Source organism: Dermacentor variabilis, chromosome 6, assembly GCF_050947875.1.
Source record: "Dermacentor variabilis isolate Ectoservices chromosome 6, ASM5094787v1, whole genome shotgun sequence".
NCBI classification, from domain to species: domain Eukaryota; kingdom Metazoa; phylum Arthropoda; class Arachnida; order Ixodida; family Ixodidae; genus Dermacentor; species Dermacentor variabilis.
In genome coordinates this window covers 117857801-117877557 of record NC_134573.1, presented here as the reverse complement: position 1 = coordinate 117877557, position 19757 = coordinate 117857801, and the positions used below count along the sequence as shown (strand labels likewise).

Below are 19757 nucleotides of genomic sequence, written 5' to 3'. Positions count from 1 at the left end.
TACAACAGCATTACTGAAATCGTCCGACTCAAGTTGAAATAACTTCATGCGGTGTGTTACCTGTACTTTTTTGGCGTTGTATCGTTACGATACGAGCCTCGTCATGCCCGCTGTTTAGCATGCAGATGATTTATTGCTGCAACGCGTCTGGTAAACAGCGTTGCCTACGAAAGTGGCGGTTCGGGCAAGTAGGTGTTCCTGTGATGCTTATCTGTGTTCAGTTAGCGCAACTCGGAACGCGTAAAGGAAACGAGACAAACAAAAAGAAACAGAAGTCATCTGGGCGTCGAACTTTCAACCGTTTAGTTCGTGACACCTGTGAAAGCTTTTATTCCAAGCGAAAAACAGACATAGCTCTTATTACTCGTACCGGCAGACAAAGAAACATAAATCCTTTACATGATCAAGCTATATATTCCGAGCTTATTTAATACGCTATCAGCTTCTGTTATTTCACGTGCGGGCTTATTATTGTCCGATAACAGCCCCTCTATGCGACTCGGGGGCGAAGGAAAAGTTCTTCGAGCGAGAAGCAAGAAAATCACCGGCTTGTGTGTTATTGTTATTGGTGTGCAGGGTCCATACCTTGTGGCAAATATTACATCGGGTAACGGGGCGCTGTCTTACTGACAGATTGCGCAAGCATATGCAAGGTGTCCAAACTACTATCTACTAAGATTTAAAAATACGCGAATGCTACGTTGCTCGATAGAACCAAGGTAATGTTGTTTGCCGTCGCTCGGGTAATATGCATATTATTTGCTGCATTTCGCCTGATTACATAATGAGTGGTAAATAGTTAAGCAACTTCTCAAATATTACAATTGGATGAAACGCGTCAATGAGAAAATTGTATAGCAACGCGAGACCCCCGCTACAGCTTTCTGTTGGTGGATACATGCTACATAAGCGTTTTCATTTTCGAGCGTGAAAGAAGCCCGCGAGTACGCGCAAAGTGCCTACAGCGGCCAGTCGCGTTCGTAGTTTGCCTCAGCGAGGCGGACGCCCTGAATCGCCGCCTTTGCTGACCAGGACAGGTACGTCAGTGGACATTTAGATTCGTCTATCTTCGACACCTCCTGCGAGAACTACAAAAGAAACTATGCGGAGACGCACCCTCTACCGCGTCAACTCGCAGCAAAGAATACTCTGGAAAACCGAATACAGAACTCGACCGACCCTTCACGCAGGCCGAAATCCACGTAGCCCTATCCAAGCTGACTAGAAATACTAGCCCTGGTAAAGACCGGATCATTAACAAACACCTACGCAACCTACCGCCGCAGGCCACCGAGGCTCTCCTCCGTTACTACAATGAGTGCTGGGAGAAAGGAGAACTGCCTGCTGTGTGGAAACACTCGGACATTACCATGATCCCCAAGCCCAACAAACCTCTCAGCTTGGAGAACCTACGCCCAATTTCCCTCACCTCGTGCGCGGGAAAGCTTTTCGAACATATGGCTCACGATCGCATTACCCAGTACCTGGAAGACAACGGTCACCTACCAGACACCATGTTCGGCTTCAGGCAGCACCTCTCAACGCAGGACGTTCTCTTACAACTAAAGGAAGGCCTTCTAGATCACTTAAACAATCGAAGCAAATACTCCATAGTGGCAGTAGACGTCAAGGGAGCCTTTGATAACGTTAGCCACGACGCCATCCTCACCAATCTCTAAGACACCGGCTGCGGCGCTAGGACCTACGCATACGTCAGAAACTTTCTGATGGACCGCACGGCAACAGTCGGAATCTGCAACATCCGCAGTGAAAGCTTCCTACTTCCAAACAGAGGCACCCCGCAGGGGTCGGTCATTTCACCGCTACTCTTTAACGTAGCTATGATCAAGCTACCCCCACTCCTCGAGACCATACCAGATCTGCGTCACGCGATGTATGCTGATGACGTCACGCTCTGGACCAGAGCTACGAACGTTGGAAGGCAAGAAAGTAGCTTACAAGAAGCCGTCGACACCATCGAAAGCTATCTCCGCGACTGCGGTCTCCGCTGCGCCCCAGAGAAGTCTGAGCACCTCGTCCTGAAAGCAAGAACGAGAGGCCGACCACCCAACTACGAAGAGCCCGACCCTACCATCACACTCAACGGGACAACAATCCCGAAAGTCGACACCATACGAATACTTGGACTCCACATCCACAAAGACGGATCGGGAGCTGCAAGCCTACCGAGACTAGAACGCACCCTTTCGCAACTCACGCACCTTGTCAAGAGGATCTCAAACCAAAAAAGCGGGCTCAAGGAGCAAGACACTCTAAGCATAATACAAGCACTGCTCACCAGTCACATCACATACGGCACGCCGTACCTGGCTTTAAAGAACGGTGAAATAGAAAAGCTCAACATCATGATAAGGAAGGCAATCAAAGTCGCCCTGGGACTACCCGCCATGGCCTCTACATCACATCTCCTTAAGATGGGCGTCCACAACACGTGGCAAGAGCTCGCCAAAGCGCACAAGAACAGCCAGCTAGAACGCCTCAAGCTCACGCCCACAGGGAGATCAGTACTGCGACACCTGAACTACAGCGAGACGTATGTCGCAGACACGGACAAGAAAGAGCGAATACCACCGGACGTTCGAGAGTGCATTTGCATCGCACGTGTCCCGCACAACATGCATCCCATATATCACAAGAGTAGAAGACAGGCTAGAGCCAACGCCATTCAACGAAGTTTCAAGCATGACCCGAATGCCCGCTACACCGACGCAGCCAAGTATCCGCATCGAAACGCGTACGCTCTCAGCGTGGTAGACTACCAAGGCTCCGAGCTAGCATCGGCAACCATCAAGGCATGCAACCCGGAAACGGCTGAAGAAGCGGCCATCGCCCTCGCCACCACTACATGCACAGACTCAGTGGTTATATTCACTGACTCTCAGGCCGCCTGCAGAAACTTCTTGAGGGGCCGCATCTCGGCCGATGCACTCAAGATACTAAAACGACGAGGCACTCGGCTCCCGTACACCTCCGTAACGTGGGTACCCGGACACGAGGGACTACAGGGGAACGAAGCGGCCCACGCCGCTGCCCGCGAGCACGTCAGCCGGGCTCCCCTCTCCCCACACGCTCTCGGACCCGCGACAGAAGAGACGGAGGCCGTACCCACCAACTATTCGGCCATATTGCAACATTACAGGCTCGAGCGTCGAGTGTACCCTCCACCGCACCCTAAACTCGACAGAGAAGAAAGCCTGATCCTCAGACGCCTGCAAAGTAATACGTACACGCACGGAATGATAATGCATCGCCTCTACCCGACGCTCTACGGATACCTCTTCGCACTCTGCAACGTACCCGACGCTCTGGCACACTTGTTCCTGGAATGCCCGTGGCAGGAAGGCAGCGAAATGCAACTAGAGACGCACGCAAAACGAGCAATAGAATCAAACGACCTATTCGAAACGTGGGAGGCCAAGCTAACCCTCGGGGACCTGGAAGACCAACGACAACTCGTCGCCAGGGCCAAGAGGGCAGTCGAAGCCAGAGGGTTCCTGGACTAAGGAGCCTTCCCACCTTAGGGTGATCCCCGTCCTCGCTCGGGACACTGTTTCGTACAATAAACGTTTCTTTCTCTCTCTCTCTCTCTCTCTCGATAGCGAGTCATTGCCCAGGATGCGTGCCTGGATACTGGTCTCAAAAGACCCGCCAGTCGCGCCGCTCCCTAGAAAAGCTCGGGATGTGCAGCTTTGGCAGGGCAACGCGGGAGAGCGACGCGGCAGGGGCCGCCACTTGAAACGACACCGCTTTAAATGTAGCTAAACAACGACGGGAATTCGGCCCCGACCCGGACGTCCGACTCGTTCGTCGCCTTGCGAGCAACTGCGCAAACAGTGGCTGCCGCTCGTGCTCGGCGCACCGTCTTAGTTTGCAACAGGGCACTTGCCGTTTTGAATGCTCGTCAGAAGGTAGATACATGATCCTGGATCATCCAGCATTTAAAATCTCTAATCGTCGCTGATTTTTATTCGTCTTGCAGGATATTGGAGAAATTCCTCCTGTAGAAAGAACACAGAAGGACTCGGAAAAAAAGAACACTACGCCTGCGAGACGTAGCTCCGGGAACACAAGCAAAGACGACAAGTTTCAGGTTGGTTTAAACGTATCGCCTTTCATTTCGTGGTGAGGGGTAAAGAATGGGCGTTTGACTGCGTTTCTATTTGACATTGCCGCGAAGCAGTTCTTTCAGTCGTAGGTGAAAAAAAGGGCTCGATATAAACAATGTGCAAGAGAACGATGACGCAAATCAACGAAAGGCCAACGACGCACCACTTGTTGAATTCCACTTCAGCCACGTTCTGTCCTTTTTGCGCGCAATTGACTGATTGCTGTAACGCTGTACTGAAAGGTTAGCGTAAGCACTCCAATACCTCCATGTTTTCCGTACGATTATGCGAAACGGTCGGAATTTGTATGGAATACATATTGATTCCCTAATATTTATGCGGAGAGCCCCTGGAATTACCGGAATGATCGGAAACGTTAGCAGCAATTATCCTTAATGTTTCTTAGAATATTATTACCGGGAAGTTTGGCGCTGCGATTGTTTAGTTGCGATTTGTATAGTATAAATCTTTCTGCCTTGGGCCTTAGACTGCCTTATGGGCACATTTTTCAACTTTTTATCTTTCAAAAAGTTTTCAAGACATAAGCCAATGGGTCTATGCGCGCATGCATTATCATTGCGAGTTCTTGCTCTTCAAACGCATTTTTGTTTCGTTCAAAGTGATTAACTTGCGAAGTCGTTTGAAGCCAAAATGACTAAGTTTTGGCAAACCCGTGTACCTCTCGTGATTATCGTATTTATTTAAGCCATGTTTGTGGCACCTCCCCCAAGATATTAGCCACCAGCGTTCCCTCTTTCTAAATTTGTAGTAAGATGTCTGCGTCAAGAACGTGCAACTATTTGCGCGCGTGAAGCGTGTTATAAAACCAGGCGCACTGGAGCAGTCAGTGCCAGACGTTTTGGCATCAGTATCTGGCCCGGCCCGGTGGCGTAGCGGTTGTGGTGTTGCGCTGCCAAGCACGAGGGGACCAAATGCGGCTGCCGCATTTCATTGGGGGCTAAATGCAAAAAAAAAAAACGCCACCGTCCCGTGCATTGGGGGTACGTTAAAGATCCCTTGGCGGTCAAACTTAATACGGAGTTCACCGCTACAGTGTACTCCATAATCAAATCGGGGTTTTGGCTCGTAGAACGCAGAATTCAAGGCATCAGTGTCTGTCTTAAATATGCGTTATTTTACAGTTGGGCGCAAACTTATATACCTAGTTTACGTTACACAAGTTAATCAAGAAACTTCAACACCAAAATGACCGAGTGAATTGACAACCTATGTCGGTGCGAATGAGTGCTACTCGCAATAGAAGAAACAGCGAGATAATACACGAGAAAAAATATGCTGCAGGAACCTTGTTCTCGTTTTGCTCAACGGGCAAAAGAGAAATGCAAGGAGCACTTATGAATTATCACCGCATGGGAAGAGAAAAAATTCGCCGGTGATTATACGATACTCCCTAAGGCGAAATTTGAGCGCAGCTCTACACGTGTTTTCTTCTCGCAATATATTGGGTGGCGTGGACAATCAGATCGGTCGAGTGTGGCACGTTGCAAACCGAGCAAAGTGTGCCGCGACTGCCTCGCTAATCGGGAGATCGCGAAAGGCAACGTGTGACTGACGCGTGGGCCCGATTCTCGGAAGCCGCCGCCGACATACCTCTCAGACGACGCGTGCTGCTCTGGCGCCGCCTTGTCATAGCCATCGTCGCCGCAGTACGCTTTTCTTCTCGCGCTTTCGCCATAACCTGCTCCGCTTTCCTCCTCGCGCATCTTTGCTCTCTCCGTATTTTTCACCCCACGCTGCTTGCCGCGTTCGCTCTTGTCTTTCGCTGTGCTCGTTCGTTCGTCGTTACGCCGACGCTCACCGTAGGAACAGGCGCGAAGTGCAGAGCTCCAAATGACGTGCCTGGGAGTAGCTTGCCTATGGGCAGGTAGTGATAGCAGCGATCGAAATAGAGTTGGATGACTATCGGAAATGATAATTTTGAATTCGCAAAATCGGGCCAGGTGATATTAAGTGATATGAGGGCGCACTGCACACATCGAAGATCTATTCATATTTACCTATCGCAGTGGTTCTATAGTGCTGTATCTATGCGTGAAACAGAACCTTGTAGTCGTTGACAGGGAGAAGAAATACCATGGACAGGTAACGTGGCAATGCGGAAATACCCAGTCATGTATCGACTGCGCCTTCGTCCCGGAACCGGCTTACGAACGTCTAGACCGAACCACGACACGTGAACAGGAACACATACCATAAATGCGTGACCTTGACTTCTGGGGAAGGCACCTATGCAAAAGAGCAAGAAATATCAGCAGAACACTGAAAACTAAACGTAAGCTAGTAGCAGCAATAGCACAATACATTGCACAGATGGTGGCAATTCCCACAGAAGTCTGGGATTACAAGGAACTCGTAGACGACATGAAGCAGGAATTGTTAGAGTGGGAAGAGAAGTGCGTAAGTGGTGGAACAAGGAAATAAAACAGGCTATATAGAGGAACGTCAGCAGGCATCTAGGGATCATCGGAAAGCCATCAAGTTGGAATTACATGTAGCATAGGTACTGCCTATATGGAACAGGTGCTGGGAAAAGGAAACGGTAAAGAGCGACCTCGTGCGACAAAAAAAGATCAAGTGAATTTTCGGTGCATGACATTCGCAAGAAAGACAAAAGTGCTCCAAGGCTGTTCTGCAACCATGTAAGAGCACTTGTAGTTCCAACTTAATATTCGGAAACGGCTGTCAGGGATCTAGACGGTAAGGTCTTCGAATGCGACGACGCGCTCCAGTGCATCAGATGTTATTAGGGATGACTTGCAAAAAAAAAAAAGAGCGTATATAGTTTACACTCGATTAGATCCAGCAACGCAGAAGCTTGAGATCAAAATTCACCGTCAAAAGTTCTTACTGGGAAAAAAAGATAAAAGAAATGGCTTTAATAACACGGCTGCAGACCTGATAAAATCCCACTATAGCTAATCAAGCAGCTGGCTACAAAAGCAAAGCACTGTTTACTAATGCCATGGAGCAATTGATTGAAATGAAGAAAATTCCTGTTGAGTGACGTGAAAGCAGCACGAACTTTGTCTACAAAGGCAAAGGTGATAAGGTTAAGTCGATCTCGTGCAGGCCAGGTACAGTAACATCAGCGATACATAGTGACAATACCAGCCACAAAATCAAAGCTCTCGAAGTGGGGGTGGAGAAAAACGATGTACTGCGGGAACTACTTATTGGGTTCAGACCAAGCAGACGCTGAGAGTGTATATTTGTACTAACGCAATGCATAGACTTCAATAGCTCAAAATAGACCTTTGGGGATAGCATCTATAGGTATTACGCGAGCTTACACAATGTAGATAGGGAATTCCTATGGAATGTTCTCGAGCACGAGGTCACAGACGACGAGTTTGTGCAGCTGTTTAGAGAGATATATAAACAACCGAATATAAGTCGTGTGGGAAGGCCGGAAAGGCAATAAATTTGTGGAAGCTCACGGATGACTGACGCAAGGGTGTCCTGCCTCCATTGTTCATTATGTTAAGGGCATAGGTAGACGACTGGAAAGCAGCAAATTAGGTTTTGATCTACCTTACACCTGTAATGGACCGAGGATGCAAGAGAAGACGCCTGGGCTGATGTATGCGGATGATACAGTGCTTCTAGCGGAAAATGACAATGATTTACAAATTTGTGACTATAAATTACAATGAATAGATGAATCTAGGCCTTCCAGTAATATGGAAAAGTGTAGCGATTCCAATGCTAACGTTCGATAATTGAATTATCTGCAATAAATAAAAAAAACTCAGTGCCCTTCCACTCTGTGAAGAATGACCAGGGAAACTGTGTATGTGGTCCCCTTAATGGCGAACTGCACCTGCGCCGCGAGCCGGCCCGGCATTGAACTATCTTCGGGATCTTTTTCTACACGCAGACACTGCGAAAATCTTGTCAAGGTTGGAGATAAACCCGAAGGCGGTGGGCCGACTGCCTTTGGGATCTCACGGTAAAGTCGCAAATGTCCAAGGTGACATGGTTTGGGCTTCTTTTGGAGTGAGAAGCACAAAACAAAATTAGTTTTGAAGAAAAACCATGGAATGTAACTGAAAACAAAAGGCCGGCTAAAATACACAAGTATCTGTACTTAAAAAGCGTGGACACGCAATGAAGTAATAAGGCATGAAAGCTGGCAACCAAATTCATGCAGGGTAACTGAAAGTGTAAATAGACGATCAGTAAAGAGAGAAACAGAGGTGGTAAATTGGATGCAAAGGAAGGAAATAGACTACGTAGATTTACAAAAACGGCAAGAAATCAGGATAACTGTGATAACGCAAAGGGGCGCGTCTTAATATTTTAGGCTCGGATTGGCTGCCTGAGGATAAGAAAGAACATAGTGGAGGAAATATGCGCCACAGTGTGAGGCATGTCTACGCTGAAAAAAAAATGATAAATAGAAGTTCGGAAACGACTCGGCGTACCGTAATGGAATGCCCAAATATTGACCCAGCGAGACCCATAGGACATGTCCGCCTTCCAGTATAATTGGGTTTCAAAGAATACGAAAGGAAAAATTGGTCAGCAATCGAAATAAGAGGCAAATAGAGTATTAGTGGAAGAAATGCAGGGAAGAGCTTGATAGAACCGGATTAATTGCAATTGTAGGTGATGCTGCAGTACAGTGAGAGGTTTTAAATCCGCAAGATCGAGAAAGATAGGCGAAAGGCTAGATATCGATGGATGTAGTATAACCTAATTAAATTAGGCAGGCTAAGGAATTATTTGTGCCCACCCGTTACAAAGAGGATGTCGATAAACACCATCCTCCTTGCGGGCTAAAGCACGCGCTACGAGTAAAGAACGTCGCCGCAAGTGTCCGAGCAAGAAGGTAGATGTATACGGTGCGTTATCGAATTACTGAGCACGTGCTGGTGGGCGAGTTGGTTATGTAGGATTATAACGAAGGCGCCAAATAAAACAACGGATGTTGTATTATTTGGTGCCTTCGTTGTAATCATAGTTATCGAATCGCCTCGTCTTGTGGTCCCCCTCTTCTGTCTTAGGCTTTGTGTGCATGATTGCTGCTTTCGATTTCTCTGACCCTTCCTTGCCACTAAAAGCACTGGACCTGCTGCCGTGGGCGCTCTTATCTTTCTTTTTTTTTTTGTGCCGGGTGCCAGTGATGGGTCCGTGAAGGGATCAATCAGTACGGTGAGGTTTTGCTTGCACATCCCAACGGCTCACGCGTATACGCCTAAAGAAACTGGTGGGGGAGGGGCGATTGATGGCGAGGCGGTACTCTGTGCGCAAGGCCAGTGAAATCGTAATCTCTCTCCCAAACTACCCGCTTGTGCGCTGAGCTGGCTTATTCCTCGACACACTTCGAGATTTTTGCTGTAGTGATATTTCTGAATGGGCTGTTTCTAAGAGCTAAAGGATTATTTGTAGAATGAGTCACGCTTCTATTTCTTTTAAGGGGAGGGGAGACACCTCATCTGCAATCATGATTCGTATCCGGTTATATATGTACGGTCAATCACCCTCGCCGATATGTTAGCCCTTTCCGGAAGGATCAACCGCTACTTCAGGATCGTGACTTGATATACTTTTTTGCCAAAAATGATGAGAGTGCGTCAAGAAAAACGGGCACCTGATGAGTTGTTTCATATGAGAACGGTCCTGGAGTGACCGAGTTTAGATGAATGTTCTAGTTTAAATAAAAGTTCTAGATTTGAAAGAAAAAAGAATCGCTGGGCTAGGCGTCTGCACGCGCCGAGTTTAGTGCACTCCAAGTGGCGAACAAAAACTTCCGCTTACAGCTAAGACCGTAAGTGTTTTAAAATATCCCTACAATGTCCCAAATTATCGCTTGCCTAAGAAATTCTTAGAGTTGGAGCAAATCAAACTGAATATTGCGAGTCATTCAGCAGGTGGATCGAACGATGACATTGTACCGCTGGCCCAGTGGGCGCCTAAATTTTTGAGTGACGGCCTCAAGCGACCCGGAGTACCGGAACCCCCAGCATTTAATGTGAATAAGTGCAAGTAATTCTTCTTTTTGTTGCAGAATGTCGAAAGAAATCGCTCGGTGAAGAAAACCCGGAAGAACTCTCAAAAAAAGAAGATCGCTGTTAATCTTCGCTCCGCTGACGAAAGCCCAGAGTATCGCATGCTTCAGGTTGGTTAAGTAAATGGCCTCCGTTCCAGGCGATGCACATATGAATGGGCGTTTGTGAATATTTCCAGTTGTTGATTCCCGTCAAGCAGTTTCCTTTGCGTTCAAGGCGCAAGTATTTGTCTTCAGCGTTGTGAAAGAGACGATGGCATCAAGCAAAGAAAAAGTGAGAGCGCTGCGCCCGACACAAGACACTTATTTCGCCGCTAGCGCATGCATTTAAATTGGGAAGAACGCGATTGCGCATCTTACCTAAGATTGTTCAAGACACGTACAGGCATCTTGTAGGGCCGTCAAGTGAACATCACGTGGTAGAGATAAAACAAGCCTTACCAATATTCAACTCGCAGTTACGAACTTCAACAAAATATTTTTTGTGCTATGTCCTTGCTTGATTCTTTCCTTTCTTATTGCTCTTGGGTAAAAATAAAACAGTCTAGACTTGAACTAGATTTTCCGACGCTCCTTTTTAGATGAACACCGCTGGGTTGTGACGACTGCAGCCGCAAAGGAACTAATGAACATTTTAGCACACGCAGGGACTCGCGACCGCTTTGGCCGAAGTATGCTTTGGCGCCTGTCTCCACGATTGGCTGCTTGCGGAGCAGGCAATCCTGGAATGCTGCTAGCAGCGCCGTCGCGCTGCCATCGCTTTTGCGTCAAAAGTGGGATCACGTGACATCGATTCGCCACGATGATCTTGTCCCACAATTTACGATGTTTTTTTTTTTAAATTTCGATGGTTAGTAAACATTACCCATTATCGCTGAATATTACTCACTGCCATATTAGATCAGGCGAAAAATTCACGCACGAATAAGATAATCCTTAATGCGAATTTGAGCGACGCTGTATGCGTGTTTTGATTTCGCAATATATTGAGGCAAAAAATTTGAGACATGTAGCACAGTCGGAAATCGTCGAAAACAGCATATGCGGATCAAGCGCGTCGGCTTTTGTACACTCCTCGCGGAATGTTCCAGTGCCATCGCAGGTGCCGCTTGGCTTCCAGAAAGTATTACACAATTTGCGTCGCGCGTACAATCAGATTAAAAAAACAATCTCCAACCATGACAATCGAAACAAGCGCGAATGGTACCAAAGCAAACAAACCAAACAAGCGAGAGCTGACGCGAGTAGACGATAGTACGAAGCGAGCGGTCCGGCTGAGACCAGATACCAGTACGCGTCGAGCGGTCGTGTAAACCGCATATGAATACGATTTATTTCACGTTTCATGAAACCAATATCGCGCGCGCACGTCACTGGAGGGGCCGCTCTCATTGGTCCCCGCCGTTCGCGGCTCGCGTCTTTCATCTGCCGCTCCGCGTTCGCTCTTTCATCTTTCGCAGTCGCTCTCAAGTTTCGCTCTCAAGATTTCGTTCCGAACCCTCCTAAATCCTTTGGATTACGCTCATCACGGAATACATCCTGCCAAGACTGAAATTTGTTCATTCTTTTGGTCGGGTTATTCATTTAGAATGCAGCGACGAGACTTAGTCTATGCGAAACTAAAGTGGCCACATTACTTCGGCAGCCTGAATGGGGTTAAAAAGTTCACGTGTTTAAACCAATTAAATGCTGTCAATTTACGAGATATGTCGCTGTGCCACGTGCATACATGGCTAGCTGCATTAGTCGTACTTGCCTCGCGTAATGTATTCGGCAGCTTCTCTTGCTAATGTAACTTTTTATTTCGGTATATGTGCGCTTTAATATTTGCCATGGAGATCAATCGATCAGTCGTAAATTTATTCTGCTTTCTATTTCTGCGATAGTACGTAGAGCAATATCTGCCCACATCAGCTCAAAGAAACGCTGTGTTCTCGAACAGCGTGTACGTAATGCCTTAAAATAAAGAACAGATGTGCGTACCTACAACTACTCAAAAGCAACCGAAATTTCGTGACAGTACGACAAAAAAAAAAAAAAAAGAAGCATACGGTGATGCAGACACCCCATCACGTGAACCGCATTTACGTCATGCAGGCACTGGCGGCAGCCTGCGCCGGAGTGTCCCCGTGCCCAATGCTACACCAAAATCAAGTCAAGGCGCTATCGAAGTGTTTACGTTCGAGTAGCCTACTAGGAAACTTCGATATTCCGAGGGTGTCCCCAACCGCTCAATCTTTTTTTCTTGCGTGTTTTCTCTCTACTCTTTCCGCCTTTCTTTACTATCTGACCCTTCCCCCATGTGTAGGGTAGCCAACCAGAAGCTTCTTTTCTTTTTAGCTTCCCTGTCTTTCTCATCTCATTTCTCCCTCTTCTACTGATTTGCCCAACTTGCAGTATAGTTCATAAAAAAAAAAGTAATATTGTTTATTTTTATACGTTCCAGAAACTGTGGTCTACAATAGACGAAAGCTCGCGGTCGGACATCGAAAGAATGAAAGAGCATCTCGAAAACACCTATGAAGAACGGCTCAAATATTATTGTGGCTCCCTGCCAAAGTTTTTCTTCCACGAAGCTCTCGTAAGTGTATACTATTAGTGCGCAGCTGGTGAAACAAGATTGTGTTGATAAGAGCCTGTTTACGACGATGATTCCTTTTCATTTGCGATTCAGTGAATGAATTGTTTTATTGTAGTCCTTTGCCAATTACGTTTTGACGTATAATTGAATCTTCGTCTCCATCATAGCCAGCAACATGCTTCGAAAGTTACTGTCGGCGTTTATTTCAGAAGTGTACCACCAAACTGGTCAATAACTAACAAGACGCAATAAGCCAGTTTCGTTCGAAATTTGAATTAAAAAATTATAGGCCCATTGGCTTACTCCCAGTATTGTATAGAATATTCACAAAGATAATTTGAAATAGAATAAGGGCAACACTGCACTTTAGCCAACCAAGGGAAGAGGTAGGAAGGGGTACTCTACAATGGATCACATCCGTGTCATTAACCTGGCAATCGAGAAATCGGCAGAGTACACTCAGCCTCTCTATATGACTTTTATAGATTACGAAAAGGCATTTGATTCAGTAAATACTAACAGTCGTAAAGGCAATACGTAATCGAGGAGTACAGACCGCTTACGTAAATACCTTGGAAAATAACTATAGAGATTCCACAGTCACCTTAATTCTACACAAGAAAAGTAGGAAGGTACCTATAAAGAAAGGAGTCAGACAAGGAAACACAATTTCTCCAATGATATTCAATGTGCTTAGAAGAAATATTCAAGCTATTAAACTGGGAAGGCTTAGGAGTAAGGATCGACGGCGAATATCTCGGCAACCTTCGGTTTGCCGATGACATTGTTCTATTCAGCAACACTGCGGACGAGTTCCAACAAATGATTAAGGACCTTAACAGGCAGAGTGTAAGAGTGGGGCTGAAGATCAATATGCAGAAGACAAAGATAATGATAAATAACTGGGCAAAGGAAAAAGAGTTCAAGATCGCTAGTCAGCCTCTAGTGTGTGAAGGAGTACGTTTACCTAGGTCAATTAATAACAGGGAACCCTGATCATGAGAAGGAAATTCATAGAAGAATAAAAATTGGTTGGGTCGCATACGGCATACATTGTCAGCTCCTGACTGAAAGCTTACCATTACCGTTGGAAAGGAAGGTGTATAATCGGTGCATTTTACCGATGCACCATTATAGGGTTACAGAATGGGTACCAAGAGAAGGGAAGCGCATTCGAGGACGGCAGAAGACTAGATGGGGCGATGAAATCCTGAAATTCGAGGGTGCTACTTGGAATCGGTTGGTGCAGGACAGGGGTAATTGGAGATCGCAGGGAGAGGCCTTTGTCCTGCATGGACATAAAATAGACTGATGATGGTAGTGGTGGTTTGTGAATAGTGGTACCTAAAACAAAGAACGTTGGCTTGCCTAGCTGCTAGATCATCGCGAACATGTTACCATACCGCCGCGCCCAGCGGTACGCTATTCTCGAACAGCTCAAGTAAACATTTGAGGAACGCTATGTCCGAGTTGACGCACTTTGAAGCTGTAGCCTTCCAGGAGCTCCTTTGTGAGCGTCAGGAGCCTGTTGGCGTGCACGTGGTGAGCCACTTGCTTTTGAGTCGCTGCTAGTACGGAGGAAACCACCATCCGGTGTTCCGCACCCGACATGCCCTGGTTTTTACGCGCTCCATCTGGCTCGGCACAAAATAGCACGCTTAAATTAGAGGCCCACCCAGGCCACTAGTGGGTGGGTGGGTGGAGTGGAATGAATGATGGCTAGATGGCACGGCCTGCTGCCGTTATCGGCGCATGTGGTTACTCCGCGCATGCACTCGGCATGCATCGCTGACGTTCACGTGTCTCGCACGACCTTGCAGCATATGTTTTAACAATATCGGGGTTATTTTCTTTCGCGCGTAAGGCATGCCTGCACTTACACTGTTCGGCAGCAGTTGTTTATAGCCGCAGAAGCATACGCCACGAATGGTGCTATTGACAACTCGACCAAAGCAATGTTATCAACTCTGAAAAACTGGCTGGTTAACGGTGCACTTCTGGGCCCTAGTTTCATCAAACACGGTCAGGCAAATCGTGACCACAGTTCCATCTATTAGCCAATGCGTAGCGAATGAGTAGTTCCTGTCGTTTAGTACCTCGTATTTGGCAGAGCGCTCGAAATCAGTATAGAAATTCATGTCGTATAAACAAAAAAGAAACGCTAATCATTGTTCGACATTCACTGTCTTTTTTGCGGCAGTCTGCTCTGTTCATCGTGTAACGTTCACCACACCATTAACTTCATTTCGCTGATCATTTCTTCTGTAGCTCTGCAAGGAAGCTGAACTTCGATTTGGCTCCGAAATCAGCGTCTTGGAGGAGAAGATAGCTGATGCAGTGAGAGCGTTCTCGGAGAATTACCTATTCCCAAAGATCAGCTCAACGTTCCCGCAGCGACAGCTCACAGTTCTGGAGTTCTGTCGGTTCTTGGAAGAGGGTGATTACCCTCAACTAATCACTGAGGTTTGTCAACAAGCTTTCCGTTGTTCTTAGCAACTCTGAACTTCGTGAAAACAGCTAGCTGCTGTTCGATTCCGCCAAACCATGGATATCTAATTAGTTTGCCTTTGTAAGGCACGGGGACCTCAAAACAACTAGAATGCGTTTCACATACGCAGACACTTTGTATTTTCATAAAACAGAACATCAATTACTACCTTCCATCTCGCTGTACGATGTGATGTAGTTTATTATTCCATTATAGTGTTACTGTTTGAAACCTAGACGACGCTTGCAAGGTAAGCTTAGCGGTGTTACGATGAATTGTTGCAAGGCTACGTGCAAATCTGCACTTTATAATCTCAGTGCGAACATAAAGAGCCGCAGTTTCGTCCGAATGGCGAATAATCCATTGCGATAGCAAATTCATAGGCACATGTACGAATTAAGGATAGCAGTTTTATCGGCCCTATAAACTTGCAAACGTTCCCTTACTAACTAAACAAGCAATGTGCCACGCGCGCGCGAGCAAACATGATCACATCTCACTCGGTGACTGCGGAAAGTCTCTGTCAAAACGCCGGGGTGCGGAAGCGCGGCAGCTGCAGCGAGCGAACCTGCCTTTGTGCTGCCTCACACTTCCATGCGAACTAAGCGGCGAAAACATAGCGCATACGAAGCTATGCGCCCTCGGCGCACCTAGACTGTACTCATCGCAGATCAGTTTCTATATAGGGTACGTGGGAGGCCGCGCCATAGGCAGCAGCAGCCAGAGTAAAACGCTTCCCCTCCCTCTCCTACCCCCGTACCTTGCGCGCAGCAGAAGACGGCGCGCTTCCGCCACGCCATCCTCCCTTGTGTGCGCGATGTTGAGCCGCCACTATCGTCTCACCCTCGCACGTTTTCATTCGCACATACAGCATACGGCGCGCGGCTACAGTGTTATCACCCTTGTACTTTATACGGAACATCACAGTGACGACGACGGCAGAAATGCTTCCCAGGTGCCCATCTCACTGCTGTCGAAATTATGACAGGCGATGTGCGTTAAAAAACTATTATAACGCATCCTCTAGCTAAACTGAAATACCACACGCTTACTAAAACAAGAAAATGGGCTTGGTTGGTACTGATGAACAGTTAAAACCTCTATGAAGCATATATCAGCGGAGTATAGACATCGTGCCCGTAAGAACGTTGCACTGCAGAAAACATGAATTGTTACTGTAGTTGCAGATAATGGGCTCGTAATCAAATGAGTTTTCTAAACTTTGAACGGTGTTTTCATGATTCTGCCCGAGTAAGGCCCATTCTCACATCGCATGGAGAGCGAATCTTGCGAAACAAGTAGTAAGGTCTCAACCTGATGGCAAGCGGTGATAGTGGTTTGTAATTGCATGTTTCACCTTTCCACTTCATTTTTTTGGCATTTACTAATTCTGCAGTTGTGTGAAGTTCATGCCCGATAAAATTAAGCCTGCCTTGAGGCCTAGAGTTCAAAATAAAAGCGCTTGATGATGATAAACTGATCGATGATTATTCTTTATGGCACGCACCCACAAAGCGTGGTAAGCCAAGGATTAACCGGTGAAAGGAAACGTAAGAGAAACCACTACACTAAAAGGGGAAAAATGCAAGAAGCGCCAAAAGTACAAGTCGGTCATCTGGCAGACATACTAAATGAAACAGTTATAAAATGCGTATTGAGGAATGTGAGATAAAAAGAATTGCACTAATGAAACATTTTGATAAGTAACCTCTCAGTCAAAGTAGAAAAGAAGAAAGAACAGAAATTGCCACAGTAATCTAAGTGTAATAGGAACGTATGTGATGCCACATATAATTTTGTAATGAAAACAAGTAGACTTCCATGCAAACTTTACTGTTTTATTTTCCACAACCAGAAACCAAAAATATTAACTTCTAATTTTAAGACGCTGTAGCATGAAAATTATTATTAGCGATTAGAATTCATTTACTATCTCATTTTCAGTAGGTATTTATTCTTTTTCGACCCACTGCCGCCCGATTCATGGCCAATCCCCCGTAGTGGGTTGTGCTATATCTACAGGCACAAAACCAAATAGCGACTGATGCTTGTTCGTGTGAAGAGAAAACAGGCGTGGGTATCTACTCACCATCCCTCTATTGGTCTTCTTCACTACGCCTACCAGATTACACATCAGTTTTTCATGCCGAACTTCTGGCAATATTTCTTGCCTTGCGGAAATTACTCCTTCATACTACAAGAGGTATTATCGTCAGCTTCTCCATCTGTATGCAGTGCACTTACTGCGTCTACAAAGTCGACAACATTGAACACGTTTTATTCATTAGCTCCGCCTCGCGAGTCCACGAGCCCGATAACTGCTGTGCTGCGCAATTTATTTGCAGAGGAATCAAGAGAAACCAAGAGAAGAATCAATGCAAGAGAAAGAAGGCGGGGCGACCGGCGGAGACGGCTCGCCAAATATCATCGCGTGGCCCTCCGAGTTTGAGATTAATATCAGCAGCCCGACAGGGGTTATCTCGCTCACCGACGTCCGTGTAGAGCGAGTGCTGGTATACTGCCTGGCGCTCTACTATATGATGGACCTTGCGTACCCGAGAGCCTACCAACGAGTCCTGTACGTGCTGCAGAGGCTTCTGCTTCCAAGCGACAGCCCGCCCGATATACCCGTGACCGAAAATATGCAATCCTTTTTAGAGTTTCTAGAACAACTGAGAGGCAAGAGAGAGCCACAGTGACACTCAGACCCTTGCTCGAATTGAGGTGCTATGTCGCAGATCTGTAGTTAAAGCATTCGTGCATGCATTTACTTATCATCGTCTTGGATTGGCAGCTGACCAAGGACACCCTAGCCGAATATTTTTGTGAAAGCGCGATAAGGCGCTCCACGTGTAGAACCCCGTTGCAAGTTAGTTCATTTCTCTCTCTCTCTCTGTCCCGTCTACTTGTTTGAGATAGGTGATAAGTGTATTTAAGTCCAGCGCTGAGGTGCTTACTAAAAAAAAACGCGCATGATTAGAGCCTTCCGAATACATATCTGCAAATTTAACAAAAATAAGCATTGGAAAACGTGAGCTCTCAGCAGGTCACGATTTGTTTTTGCAGACCGCACGCATCGCCATTTTTTTTTTTCGTGACAAGCGGGAGATTACCCCTGTGGAGGGGCAAGTAGTCCAATGGAACTTTGTATTTGCTCTCCTCGAGACAATATGGGCAATCTAATATTCTTGCGAACATATATTGAAGGTCTCAAAAGGTCCTTAGTTGCCGAATAACTGTTTTCGCGATGTTAAATAGGAGACGATGAACGATTAACGACTTTTCTCTTCGACCATTTCTTTTGGGGCGAACACCGTTGCAGTGAAAATTCAAAGGCTTTAACCTGAAAAGCACATTTTAATCTGCATTGTTGACTCTCTCTTCCTTTTAAATTGACAGACCTACAAAAAAATGGTTGCCGATTATTTTAACTCATTGTCCCCGCATTGTTTAACAACACAAGCAACTGCAGCAGGATCCCAAATGCTGTACTGTCGCTATTCGTTTGTGATGGCAACCTTGGCTTCGTACGGACAAACTTTTGTTTATTCTCTGGAAAACATGCTCTACAAATGTAGCCTTTAGTTTTGCGCTTACTGTTTACTAGAAGACATCAGTATCGCTCAGAGTGCAATATATTTGTCAACTCTTTCTGGGTGTCGCACTTACTAGGATTACAACCAAATTTCTTGTAAAGTCGCGCGGTGGGAATTGTACGTTAAGTACATTCGTTTCAATTTAGATGAGTTCATATGCATAACTGCAATCCATGACGGCACGTGGTTTAAATTTGAAGCAGCAAACGGAGAATCGGCCTTTCCAGTGTGTAACCATTAGGAATACGTTATCTTACCATTTTATGCAAATGCGCAGCGATGCAGGGGTTGTAAGTGTCCCTGTGGTTGAATCCTCAAATTCTGTGCGCTCATGTTTAAGAAAGCATCCTTGCATGTATCAGGCTAGTGAACTCTGTATTTCGAGCAGCCTTACGATCTTCTGCACCGAATTCGTTGCGTAATACCGTTACAACTAAAGAAATTTTTCCATGAATAATTATATGTGGAATCGTGTATTAATGCTGTGTCGGAAAGAGATGTTCTCTTCAACTCAGAAGAGCCCTATGTGGTTCTTTCTGGTGCGTAGTCTCGTCTGACTAATTGATATCAAATGAGTTTTATATTGGGATGTCATATTTTTACCTACAATTTTCATTTGTAACGAATGAATGAATAAAGCTTTTTATTCAACAGGATTGCTAGTGTCATGTCATTACCTGCTGTGGTTACTTAGTGGTTGCTTAGGCTGCTAAGCACGAGGTCGCGGGATTGTGTCCCGGCCATGGCGGCCGCATTTCAATGGGGGCGAAATGCGAAAACACTCGTGTACTTTGATTTAGGTGCATGTTAAAGAAACCCAGATTCTCTAAATTCCCGGAGTCTCCCACTACGGCGTGCCTTATAATCGGAAAGTAGTTTTGGTACACAAAACCCCATAATTTTTTTTGTCATGTCATTCTTGTATATTATACAT

General features: G+C 46.2%; 1 protein-coding gene across 2 annotated transcripts in view; it reads left to right on the top strand.

The window, feature by feature from the left end:
* LOC142585103 (uncharacterized) overlaps nt 1–19479 on the top strand; it is a 34947-nt gene extending 15468 nt beyond the window's left edge. Inside the window, exons 8-12 of one of the 2 annotated variants that reach the window (XM_075695618.1) lie at nt 4001–4111; nt 10159–10269; nt 12605–12739; nt 15008–15202; nt 17573–19479. In XM_075695618.1, coding sequence (XP_075551733.1) covers nt 4001–4111; nt 10159–10269; nt 12605–12739; nt 15008–15202; nt 17573–17926 — 906 coding nt within the window. In that variant the 3' untranslated portion in view covers nt 17927–19479. The remainder of the gene's footprint in view (nt 1–4000; nt 4112–10158; nt 10270–12604; nt 12740–15007; nt 15203–17572) is intronic. The other variant, XM_075695619.1, reaches the window with a different exon arrangement.
* The last annotated feature ends 278 nt before the right edge of the window (nt 19480–19757 follow it).